Source organism: Mytilus californianus, unplaced genomic scaffold, assembly GCF_021869535.1.
Source record: "Mytilus californianus isolate M0D057914Y unplaced genomic scaffold, xbMytCali1.0.p SCAF_29, whole genome shotgun sequence".
NCBI classification, from domain to species: domain Eukaryota; kingdom Metazoa; phylum Mollusca; class Bivalvia; order Mytilida; family Mytilidae; genus Mytilus; species Mytilus californianus.
Genome location: NW_026262678.1, coordinates 906,363 through 920,143, shown reverse-complemented (window position 1 = coordinate 920,143; position 13,781 = coordinate 906,363). Strand labels below are relative to the sequence as shown.

The window sequence follows — 13,781 nt, the reverse complement described above, 5'->3', positions numbered from 1 at the left end:
GGTATCTATAATGAGTTTATTTACAACAACTGGGTCGATGCCACTGCTGGTGGAGGTTTCCTCCCCGAGGGTATCAACAGTCCAGTAGTCAGCACTTCTGTGTTGACATGAAATATCATTGAAATCGTCATAATGTTCAATTAACTGTTTACAAATCTTTGAATATTTCAAAAAACTAAGGATTTTTTACCCCAGGAATTGATTACCTTAGCTGTATTTGGCAATACTTTCGGACGTTTTGGTCCTCAAAGCTCTTCAACTTCGTACGCATTTGGCCTTCCTAACGTTTCTGATTCGAGCGTCACTGATGAGTCTTTTGTAGACGAAACGCGCGTCTGGCGTATAAAATTTTAATCCTGGTATCTATGATGAGTTTATTGAATAGCAAATGAGCTGCGGCACAGACACAGTATTGTCAACACATGTGTGATGGTGACCGTAAACCTTTTAAAATGTCGAAATCATCAGTTCGTTCTTCCTCGTACCACTGATTAAACAGTGTTTGTGTCAGGATCGTAATCCTGTTTGGCTGCCATTAAACCTCTATATTTTTCAGAAGAATTAAGTAAAATTACGGAGAGGTAACGCTGATACAATACACAGAAGAGGATAATACTTGTCAACATATAACTCGGAAGATCCATGCAGATTATAAATTAAGACAGTACACAACAGTCTGCACACATTGCAGTTGTAGTGTGCTAGGAGGCAAATATAAAATCTTCCATACCAATTGCTCAATTAGATTGACGGTTACCAAACATCGTGAACCACACAAAATGTGGTGAAATCTATTTTGGAGCCCATTGATTGTTTTCTTTTTTTTTTTGTCAACCAGAAGCTATTTCTAAAAAATACAACTTCGGGGAAAAATATACTTTGGACTAATAAATACAAAAAGACATTTGAGGCATTAAAAAGATCAGAAACCAAGTGACATTCCATTCTATTGACAACGCTGTGTGAACAAAACAAACAGACATAATAGGTAAAAATGTCAAAAAAGGGGTACATCAGTCAACATTGTGTTATAATCTTAATCACTACAAAAACAAGCAAATATGTCAAAAAAGGCAAACAAAAGACATATAGACAAAGCACATTAGAAAAAACGAAAATTTAAAACATAACATTAATATTTTGATATTAACTGTAAACTTAATTTTGAAAATTAAAATACATTATACACCCACCGTCGTCCATTTTACATCTTAATCAGTTTTATCATTAGATTGTTAATACTTTATCAAACTGAATGCACAAAGAAGATAAACGCCTAAACTTAATAGTTTCACTACAATAACCAAAATACAATAACATAGATAAACTAATTTCTCCAAATATCCAGTATGTAGAGCTCGAGGACTGTCACGGCATAGTTGCATAATCAGTTTAGAGTACATTAACCGAATTGTCAATTTTTTTTCGTTTACATGATTTCAATTTCTAACCTAAATGAATGAAATTTGATTATGAATTTTAAGTAAATGTTTATCTTTATGCTGAGTAAATTATTTTATAGTTTGAAATGTGTTTCACAATAGTTCATTTCGTAAAACCTTATTTGTATTTGAAAATTCTTGAACTTAAGTAAAAGTTCTATATTGTTGATCAATAAAGTTTTCTTAACCGTATAAGTTCCGCAGAAGATAACGTGCTAGCATAGTTGTAAAGATTAACTCTAACAAACTTTGTTCACATTTAAAACCCTTAATGTCAACAGAAAGTAACAGAAAGAACAGCTAAATCACCAATTTCTAGAATGAATCTTTAATTTACGTACATTATACTTTATAAGCACTGCACATATTTCATTTTGAGAAATAAGCTCTATTTGTGTTTCAATTGCATTAAATAAAGTGAAAACAATCAATCCCACTATTCTAACAAAAAAATTACATAATATCATATCAAATATGATTAGTTAACCGAATGGTTTCTAAAATGCGTTATCTTTAAATATGAAAAAAATATATTTAAATTTTTTTACCACAGTAAAGAATAAGAGAGGCGAAAGATGCCATCGGAATATTCAAACTCATAAGTGGAAGGCAAAACTAACAATGCCATGGCAAAAAAGAAAAACGACCAAAAGATAAACAGCAGTACACGAAACAAAGAAAACTAGAGACTGAACAACACCAAAAACCAGGGGTTATCTCAGGTGCTCCGGTTAAGAGGAGTAAAGAACAGTGTAGCAAAAGAAGGTCAAACAGACAATGGTTGAATTTTATATATTGTATCGACCTGCAATAGAATGAGGTATAATGTTCAATTCAACCCTATAAAATGAAAAAAAATTTCATTGTCTTTTATTAATGTTTTTTTCTATATAAACAATATTGCCATTTGAAATTTGATGTTAACTTGTTCTCTTTCAATGTTTCAGATTTAATAGTACTTTCACATTAAATTTTGATATTTGTTATCAACGCTTCAAAAAATATATATATTTATGCTTTAAATGTGAAAAAAATAATTTACTATCAAACTAATTCAAGAACGATACGTCACTTTTATCAACACTGCACGCGCACAATGAATAACACGAGAAATGCTAAACCACAAGAAGTTAACCAAATCAATGAACCGAATACTAACAATATATCATAGGAAAGGGACTTCGTTCAGTCTCTTATAAAGATTGGGAATACATCTTCCAGGTAAAATTGAAAAACTTGTATTGTTTATAGATATGGTCGTATTTATAAATTAGCTAGTTTTTCTATTGCCACAATACACGAACAGTAGTACTTTTGGCTTTAATAATGTATTCAGGAATGTATGTTAGGTTGTTAACACATGATTGTTTATAAAGAAGGGAAAATAAATGCTCAACAATTTAATTGATGATTATGCCACAAATTATCTCAAAAAGTTTCTAATGCTAACAAATATATTGTCCGTGATGGATGTAAAAGTAAGCGAACATTTATCTTTCAACCATTTCTCTTACAACAAAATATTTCATTAAATACTATAAAGTAGACGTTATTAAGATTATACATAATTTGTTTTATACTATTAAAATCTAATCTTGACCATTTTGGTTTATCTACGAAAGCTTACAAGGGTGTGATAAACCAAAACCGATTTGGAAAGGAAAATAAACATTGTCGCACTTCGATTGTCATTGGTCATGTATTAAAAGGTTTAACATCTATTGAATATCCAAATTCAGAATTTAAAATGATGTCAATTAGTTGATTCCAATTTCGTTTGATTAATATGCAGTCTGTTTAAGATTCAGATCAAGCAATGGATGTTTGTATGTTTAAATGTTACCTACTCTTTACAACATTTACAACTAGTAAACATGTGCAGGTATATTGCTGTCTTAATAACTTATATCCAACATGAGGGTCATAATACTCAAATTGCAGAGTCAATTAAACAAATACTTTAAGAACCATATCAACCAAAACTGGATACTTTAACTGAATGGATCAAAGCTGTTCGGTCATGCAATCAGAAGCGCATTCAAAATCGACTACGTACAATGAGCACATGGGTTCAAAAAAAGTTGTGGATGATTTAGCGTCTCTTCAACGACAAATATGTTGTTCTTACAGCAAGACAGTCTCTGACAATATTGTTTTTATTTGCAAAAATAATTATGTGGAATATCAAACTAAAGAACTTTGAATTCAAAGCAAAACTTTGAATCCCATATATATACCTGTACATCATTTACGAAAGAAGATAATTCTGAAAATCACAAATTCCTGCTCCTCTCATTTGCTTTTAACATAAAAGAGGACGGTGCAAATCTCCCGTCCTCCCTATGAAAAGAAAATCCAGAAAAGCGCTTCGAACGAATGACATTTATGAAGTATTATCTTCATTTTTTTATATTAATGGGATGATACCTCAGCTAGTGGAATTTCACTCCCCGGGGTTTCATCAGCTCAGTAGTAAGTACTTTGGTACTGACATGATTTATAACATACCTTTACTCCCTGAGGCAAAAATTGACATTTAATAGATTTTGCTAATATTCTAAGGTCCGTTTTTGGTCATATACTCTTCAACTGTGTCCGTTCTTATTTATCATTGGTTTTCAAATATTCGGTTCTGAAAATAAAAATCCAGAAAAGCGCTTATAATGTGTTTTTGTATATACTGGGTACCTAAAGTTCACAAAAATCCTTATAAAGAACGATGTATATCCGGGTCGTCAACGTTTTCGACTAAACAGATTTCTAAATATTTTTTATTATTCTACAATTAAGGTTTGCCTCCAGAAATATTGTGATGAGTTATATTTAACCAGCGGTACCAATCAGATGTGGATTCTTCAAAGTTTCCAAAGATCTACTGCAAAATCATCAGTTCGTAGTTACATCAAAACTTTAGATTTTTCTACGTTTAGCACTAATATTTCCAAGGCTCAATTGAAAGATCTTATACATTGTCTCATTAAACAGAGCGTTTTCTTAAAAAAACGGGGTTCGTAGATACTAATTTCTGGGTTAAAATCATGCAAGATTCATACAAGACCTTCTCAAAGACAAAAACAAACCAACAAATCTTATTAAATTAATAATAAGATATTTTATTTCAATTTCAAATTTACTGACACAATAACTCACATCTCAGTGAGTGATTATATTCCATATATCCTAAAAATGAACTTGTTATTAAGAATACTACCAAAACTAGTAGGTCTGCTTCATATCTTGATCTTATCTTATACATAACAATGAACGTTCTGCTCCAACGAAATTATGAGGAAGAAAGACTGAAGTCGACACTACATCAGTTTCACGGCCACCATCACGAATTGGTTGACCGATACAATATGTCTATATCTAAACTCACTAGCAACACTATCGTTCTGTGCTATTCTTTATCATGACATTTTGTGTGCATTTGTTGCATGGCAGGTGATGCAGGCAGAGCCTACCCTGTACTCGCACCCGGTCCCGCTTCTTGTTTTAAGTTTATTAGATTCCATCAGTATTTGTTTGTTGCATTTATTTGTCGTTGCTACATTTATTTGTCGTCTCAATCGATTTTGAGATTTGAATATCTGTAAACTACTGTTTCTTTATTCATGGTATTTCATCAAATAGAAGAAAGAATGTAGATTTAACTTTAATTTTGTGGAACTTTTACTTTTAATTTTACAAGCACAAATGAAACCCAAACAATTGAAAAGAAATATTAATTTTTCGATGTAATCTTTTTCTTGTTTTCAGACTTTTACTTCCAAATTTAGTTTATTTAGTTTAAGTTAGGACCATGAGTCAAGTGGTTATGAAATATTAAAGATTCAGATGTGTATCTCGTCCAGAATGCGTATAATGAGAAACAACTTGTAACACATATTGTAATGTTTATATGAATTGAGGAAATTACTTTTGTATTTCTTATGCAACACAGCACCACATACACATGTCTGTAAATTTATAATAGACTGTATATGGTTTTGACACTTACCTTATTTTCAACAGTAACTAAATAGAACCGAAACAAACTTATTTGCGTCATAGTACAAGTGATTCAGACAAACTCCCTTGAAAGAGGAAACATTGAAAATGACACAATTTTTTTAATTGAGAAACGTTTCTTCCTTAAAAGACACATCCAATCTTTTTTATACCGACTGTTGCCCACTGAAAGAACATCAAATAACCGTCACATTTATCGGAAACGAATGCATCACAAGTGTCACGACCGAAAACAGTATCATATTGTCACAAAATATGCATCTAGAATTTAGGAAGTTACATGAAATTAGATAACATTTTTTTAAATTGTCGACCCAGTTAGGTACAATAAAATATAGATCACTTTAGGCTGTTCCCGTCAATTAAAGAAATGGTGGTAAAAATCTCATTAACCTAGTTTAACTAAGCTTTATGTCCTTATGTCTCTTCAAGTCAGTAACGTTGTCAGTGATTGTCTTCTGATATTTTCTTTTGTATCAAAATAGTATGGTTTGGATTTGTATTTCTGCTCGCATAGGTAGTCTGTATTATTAACCTCATTACTTTTGCGGTCTTCAGTCGAATTATTATTAACATGATGTACATAAACCCCTTGTGCTTGTCGAAGACTGTTTTTTCGTCTATATGATTTTTTTCTTTTTTTGTGTCTCAGGATTGTTATCTCATTATTATTTACTGAAGAAACCCAAATGTTATCTTGATTAGAGAATGAACATAATTCACAGGCATTAATGAACAAACTGACTGGATTTTACGATGTCATTTTATTATTACTGCATGTTATGCTCAGTAAAATTTTAATGCCACTTGTCAAGTGTGAAAAGAAGAAACAAATATAAATGTAATGCATATATTCGATCGTTTGGTTATTAACGGGCCGGGCAATATGAGTAATTGTACCATATAGTTTCTTTTTGTAAAAAATATTGCTTCTTTTATCGATGTAGATATTTTATCGACTAACTATCGACTAAAGTCCAAATTACAGAAATATGTTTTATTTCAAATACAATCACACCAAATAACCAAATTACATACAAACATATTTTTTCAACTTTGCTTTAAAATATATATAAATATTTATATATATATATATATATATATTGAAAAAAAGTAACATTTACACACATACGTGCATATAAATACATTTACATGTGTAAACAATTTTTGTTATTATTCTCATTGAATTTGCTTTTGCTACAATAGTATATATTTGCTATGTGTATAGTCTCTTGGTTAAATCAAATATCTAGTTGCAGGTTAAGCATACCTTCATTGATGGAAATATTAATAATCAATGATAAAAAAAAAAAATGATATCATATAAATATTGACAAAAATCATTTTAAAACAGAATGGAGAATAGAAGATATAGGATATGGGTCTTTATGTGCCCACTGATTTATCACATTCTGGCTGTGTTTCAGTTTGGAACTGGAATTTTTTATTCAGATTTATTGATTGGCCAGAAAAACAAAGACACACACATTTCTTTCTTCTTATAGTATTTAAAATGTGACATTCGTATACTTTTATAAACATAGAAAATTGATGATCAAAACCGGATAATAAAAGTTTTATTACTGGTGGAACTTTTAAAAAATAATCAATAAAAAACAGTATCAACTGTGATATAGTTCATCTGCCATAAAAGTTAGCTCAGACATATCTTTTCAACTGTAATGAATATATTCATTAGTTCACGTATACTCTCTATGCCATTAAACCTTTGCTCTAAAATATCGTATTAATTGTAATATATGCATACTCCATGTGCAGGCGCTAATGCATTGTTCCTGCATTAAAATTAAGAGTTCCTTATTACGAATCTGACATTAACCCCTTTTGCATAAAGTTTTGATCTAAACTGATCCTAATGCATTTGTCATTGTCGATTTCCAAATGTAAGTCAAGATATGAAGCTGACTTAACTAACTGTATGTTTGTCATCTATTATTCGAATTTCGATAGGATACATCCATTCAACATAGTAATCAAACTTTAAATTATTTAGCAAAAGGACATCAACTATATAGCTGATTTTGAACTTTTTATTTTTCATAGAAGCTCTCGAATAAAGGACGAAGTCGACAAGATTGGGGGAAACATTCCAGTAGGAATTGCAATTGATTATTAAAAAAACATCCCTGCAAATGTTACAATTATACATTCAATAAAAAAATCAAACCTTTTGATGAGGAGAAATTCGAACTATTTCTTGATTGAATCAGAGTGGATTCACACGAAGCATGATTTATCTCGTCAGAAAACTACATCGTTGTATCTACGTTAGTAATTTTGTTACGAAAAGAGGTTGGACATATTCTTTGCATCTCTACTTAAATATATAAAAAATAAGAAGATCATATGATTGCCAATGAGACAACTCTCCATCAGAAACCAAATGACATAGAGGTGAACATCAATAGGTCCCTATACGGCCTTCAACAATGAGCAACATTCATATTGCAAAGTCATCCATAAAAGGCCCCGAAATGACAAATGTAAAACAATTCATACGAGAATACTAACGGCCTAATTTATGTACAACACAATGAACGAAAAAGAAATATGAGATAAACAAACGACAACCACAGAATTATAGTGTTCCCGACATAGGATTAGCAAACACAGGTTGTGGCTGTGTTAAACATATATGCGGGCGCCCAATCCCCTCCCCATAGCCTTGAACAGTGGTGAAACAGTTTAGAAGAAGAACAAACTATAAATAATCACTCGAAGAAGGCCTAAATTATCAGATCCATACACAGCAGAAAAGCAACTAACAAAAACACAGACCGGACTTAGCAAGGTGTTTATACATTCTCACAGTTAGAAAGACCCTTAGGACAGATCTGAGAGTACTCGAAGTTACTGACAGCTAGTTCAAAGCCAATACCAACTAATCAAAAAATCATGTTTCTTAGACTAAAGTATCAATCAGTACACCTCCAACATTAAATTGATTTAGTGTAAAGACGTCATTAGCTGTCAGAGAAAAACACGACTTTGTGCAATGCTTGAATAAAAGTATCGACTGATTGTAGAACCGTGAATGTGCATGTATATAACAATGTTATAAGTTTGGTTTTAAATTAATGATAACAAAGTCAATATCTATACAAATAAAAACAATGTTTAAAGATCTAATTAGAGTGTTGAATGTGTGACCTTTTAGAATAAGTTTATTTAAAGGATCGATTTACTCGGTTTGTATCTGAATTTCCGGACCCGGTAAGCAACATCTCCCTAAAAAATAGGATATGCTATCCTGTTTGAAATAAGTTTTCTACATGAACAGCCAAGACTTAGTTCATAATAGGGAAATTCACTATGTTCGTAGACTTAAACTGGCATACAGTATATTATCAAAATAGAAATATGTAGGACTCGAACCGCTATGGTCACGCTGAAATGCAATAGCATAAACGGTACCAATGTTTCTGCTCCAGATGCGCATTTCGACAATCTATGTCTTTTCAGTGATGCTCGAGGCCAAAATATTTGAAAATCCAAAACGTATTAAAATGATGAAGAGCTATAAACCAAAAAGGACAAAAAAGTATAGCCAAAGCAGGGCAAGGAATCAGAGCTTTGCAAGAGGGAGATACATTCCTTAATTTTAAATAATTTCAAAAATTTTGAAGCAGGAAATTTTAATAACACATAATCCGTATTTTCATGCCAGTACCGACGTAATGTGGCATTGTGATGCTATCTTGTTGTTTGCTACACCGAAGTGCTATATAATACATGTTTTCTATATTTTGCAAGTTCTCATGCCGATGTAGAAATCGATTTGTTTGTCAGTAGTAGCTTCTTTTTTTAAGTAAAGCATTTAATTTAAACAGTAATGGTAAACAGTCATTGCATTTCCATTCCCAACTGTAACGTTGGAATGTACTCAGTGAATAGTTTAGAAAAAAACCTTCGTTCATAAATTGATCACTATAGAAGCTACATACAAAGGTTATTTTCCTTTTAAACCAGTACTAATTACAATGACTGAAAACGTGGAAGTTGTTGGAAATGCAAATACTACTTGATTAGTCAAAACGAAACAAAATTAGCTAAACATCTTTACGGCTGCTGTCAATGAGAACAAGGAATAAGATAGATCATCAGGTTAATTGTTTTTTCTTCAACTGGAGAACATTTTGAATGTTAGGTATCTATATATACAAATTAATAAAAAAAGAATTAAACTCTAATAAAAATTGGTTATCTGTAGATTTAAAACTCGTTTTATAGACTATCGCGCATCAGTAAAAGGACCATCGCCAGAATATGGCATGTCATGGGGACCATCGCACTTCAGCGTCCCGATCGAACCTATATATAAACACAAACAGTATAGGCCGGTTAAAGATATCATTTCCGACCTGTTAAAAAATTTCTATTCCAAATGATTTTTTAAAACTTTGAATGTTGGGCCAAATTTTCCGACCCTATAAAGGGCTTTAAGCAGTCTCAGAACTGTCGGTTTTGGAAATTTATTCTGCCTCCATTTGATGAATACTTTTCTATTCTGTTCCAGAAGTTTGTTTTTAAGATCATGCTGAATCTGCTGTAAATAAGATAAATCCACCTCTAACTCGATGGCAAGCTGCATTGTGCTGTTCCCGATGTGGTTTGACAAATCATGAAGCGCATCGACAGACGGAATTTTGTTCAGTTTCTCGTCTGCCATATCTAAAACAATAAAACAGACAACTGGTATTTTTTATAGTGTTTATATATTAAATTATAAAATAAATCAAAATCAACACGAATGCTACAAATTGTACTTTACCAGAAGCACATTTCGACAATCAATGTCTCTATTCTGATGCAATTATTTGTAAAAGAGTTGATAAATAAAAATAGGACCAAGTAAGTTTACAGGACAACCGTAAAGGTCTATGGGTATAAAAACTTCTTATACATCTTCGATGCAATGTACTTAAACACGTTGTCGTATCTATCCATTACGCTCTTAATCAGGTCATATTCAAACACTTAAGAAAAATATTTTCCTTATCATTTGTAAGTTATCTGTAATTTTGGAATTCGTTTATAGATATAAGAAATTCTGATGAAGTTTATTTGAATAATAGAATTAAGTTCAAAATTCGTTTTTGTTTTATTCCTGTTTAGGAATTATTTACCCAGTTGCACTTGATCGCGATGGTCTCAATTTTCATGACTTTCTGGAATGATGTAAAATTGAGAATGGAAACGGGAAATATGTCAAAGTGACAACAACCCGACCAAAGAGCAGAAAACAGCACAAGGTCACGAATGGGTCTTCACCACAGCGAGAAAATCCTGCACCCGGAGGCGGGCTTCAGCTGGCCCCTTAACAAAAACGTGTACTAATTCAGTGAAAATGGCCGTCACACTGAACTACGAAACATATAATTTAACTAAAATTAAAAACAAAAAACGTACAAGAGGCTCCTGCGGGGTTAAACATGTTTTGAGAGATCTCAACCCTCCTCCTATACCTCTAGCCAATGTAAAATAAATAAACAGACAGCAATGCGCACAGTAAAACTCAGTTTAAAAGAAGTCCGAGTTCGATGTTAGAATAGGTAACAGAAGAAACTTAGCAATATGACAATGATATATAAATTAACAAAGAACTACTAGCAGTTACTGACATGCCAGCTCCAGACCTCAATTAAACTGATTGAAAGATTATGTCTTCATCATATGAAAATCAAGCACAATCCCACTCGTTAGGGGTTTAGTATCATACTATCATAAAATATATGAGAAAACATAACCCCCTATCATGCCAACAGCTGGTTTTAGAATAAATGTGTTTATTTCCGATGCAAAGACCATATTAGTGAAACAATATTAATTCCAAAATAAAAATCATCATTAATGACCTAAAACAGTATCGTTACTATAGCCCTTCTAAATAAGTCTGTTTAAAGGTTTGGTTAGCTTTTGAGGTGAATGACGACATTTTTGTGCTTTGTTTAGAATATTACCATGAAGGATTGGATGTGAAATACCTGAAAGTATAATATGTCTGCATGCTGATTTATATTTACGACTGATTTCCTAGTATCGATGATAAGATTAAGTAAATGTTTTGACTAGTTTGTGATATCGAAAACCCTGGTGTAATAATTTGTCAGTAATACATAAATTTCTTTCGTTAAAATAAAATACTTTGTAACATACACAAGCGAATCGAACCCTTTGAGATATACAAACAACATAAGATGGTGACAACGGAACGTCCCCATCTAAAAATGGATAATCAACAATAGGAAATGAAAAATCATATCTTTATCGTAAATTGTTCTATTAAGCTTCCCGCTAACGAAATAGATATCAAGATCCAAGAAAGGGCATTGATCATTGTTAGTCTTAGCTTTATTTAAAGTTAGTTCAGCAGTATAAATCTCTTAAGCGTAAAACCTGAAGTCGTCATTATTGAGAGCCTATATATCATCCAAACATCTAAAAGTATCAGATGTTGTTTCGATGGGTCTTTTCTGATTTTAGTCATAAGTTGTAACTCAAGACAATACAGACACAGGTCCGCAATAAGTGGTGCACAGTTAGTCCCCTATGTCTACTTTTAAATACAGCAGTCGGTATTTTAACATAAGTGACAATAAAGCCCTATCATCAAAGCACGTTTTTTTAGCTGTCAGTTTTTCATTCAAGTGTATATGATATTGTTTGGTTTCTAGTGCTTTATTGATTTTGTGTACTTTACAAGCGAGAATTATCAATCCGAATAAAAATAGTAGGACAAATATCCGGTATCGATTTCTTGTTAAAATGCGTACAACTTTCCAAAAAATTACAACAAGAAAAAAAGAGTTGACTTACCAGAAACATCTATCACCACATCTCTGAACACCTAATAAAATAAATGCAATTTGTTCATCAAATAGGCATTTCAATATCAGATGCTATGAATTAAGTAAATTATCTATGAGAAACATTTAAAAAAACAATCCCACAACTTAAACCGAAGAAAAGAGAGGCTTTCAACAATTTTTTGAGAAATAAAATTGTTCACAAAGATACCAGGAAAATATGTTTCAAAATCTTGGCAAAATATGTTATTGTCTTAAGCCAAAATACCGCGTTTCTCATGGGAAGAAACAAACTCCAATTTGAAATATTCGCTCTAACAAATAAGCATATATACAAATACAAAAGCTCAAGACGAGCATGCTACAATAACAATACGACGAATGTTTTCTTGGTCATTTTAATATCATGACATTTCTCCACTTTAATTTTTGTTTAGCTTTCATTCTTGTTTCTCTATTTGCCTAATGTAAGGTTCCGTTTTTTTTTTGTATAAAAAAACAAAGATGTTGTTTAGAGGTATCAGATTGATGCTATCAATTTTAATATAACTTCATTTCTTTAAACGTTCAAGATTATACCTGACAGAGTAAATGAGCACTCAGTCCTTTGTCTTCTAGAACATTTTTCAGGTCATGGAAACTACAATTCTTTCTCTTAAGTATACTAGACCATAATGCCATAAATTTAAGGTCATTTGACGTTTGGTGCTGGAATTGGTGTTCTAAATCATGCCATTCTTCTGCCTGAAATCCTAACAAAATGGCGATCTCACGGATCTCCACAGGAGAGAGTCGGGCAGCTAGCCTCACAATATGCTGTGGTAAAGGACACTGTTCACTTTCTAATCTCCCAAGTCCTAAAACATTGATTAAGAGTCTTGTCATATATTACATATAGAAGAAGATTAAACACGATCGGATATATATATTTATGATTAAAAAGGAATTAATTCCTCATACTGGACACATTTATGACATTTCTAGTACGTAACGAAATGAAGTAAATGAAAAAGTACTCAGTTTATATTACCACATTTGGATTCCTCGGAAAAACCAGATAAATCTATGTTCGTATGTTTTATTGAATATGTATAAAGATCCTATTTCCATGATTGCATCCTTATATAATGTTTATGATATGCTACTATAGAAGTGTCTAATTAACTTTTACTTAAATTACTTTAATTGTGTGTCTTATGGCATTTTTGTTATTTAGAGATTTTTGTGTTGATTATAGATTTTGATTGCTATTTTAGCTAAAAGCAAATGTTAATTTAGCTCATGTATAAGAAACGTTGGTAACATTTAATATCTATCTTTGTTTCTTATAGAAACTACAATTATATATAATCTGTATTGAAATAGCAAGTACAATACAGGCACAACTGCATAATACTTTATCGTGATTTTATTTAAGAAAGGCATTATATGTTTAAACCCGCTGCATTTGTTTGCACCTGTCTTTAGTCAGAAACCTGATGTTCAGTAGTTGTCGTTTGTT

The 13,781-nt window shown here is 31.7% G+C and overlaps 1 protein-coding gene across 1 annotated transcript in view; it reads right to left on the bottom strand.

Annotated features, from left to right (window-relative positions):
• Positions 1–9,574: 9,574 nt before the first annotated feature.
• Positions 9,575–13,781, bottom strand: part of LOC127732857 (uncharacterized) — a 51,968-nt gene continuing 47,761 nt past the window's right edge. Inside the window, exons 13-15 of the mRNA XM_052242041.1 lie at positions 12,860–13,137; positions 12,291–12,321; positions 9,575–10,145 (exon numbers count right to left, since the gene is read on the bottom strand). Coding sequence (XP_052098001.1) covers positions 9,850–10,145; positions 12,291–12,321; positions 12,860–13,137 — 605 coding nt within the window. The 3' untranslated portion in view covers positions 9,575–9,849. The remainder of the gene's footprint in view (positions 10,146–12,290; positions 12,322–12,859; positions 13,138–13,781) is intronic.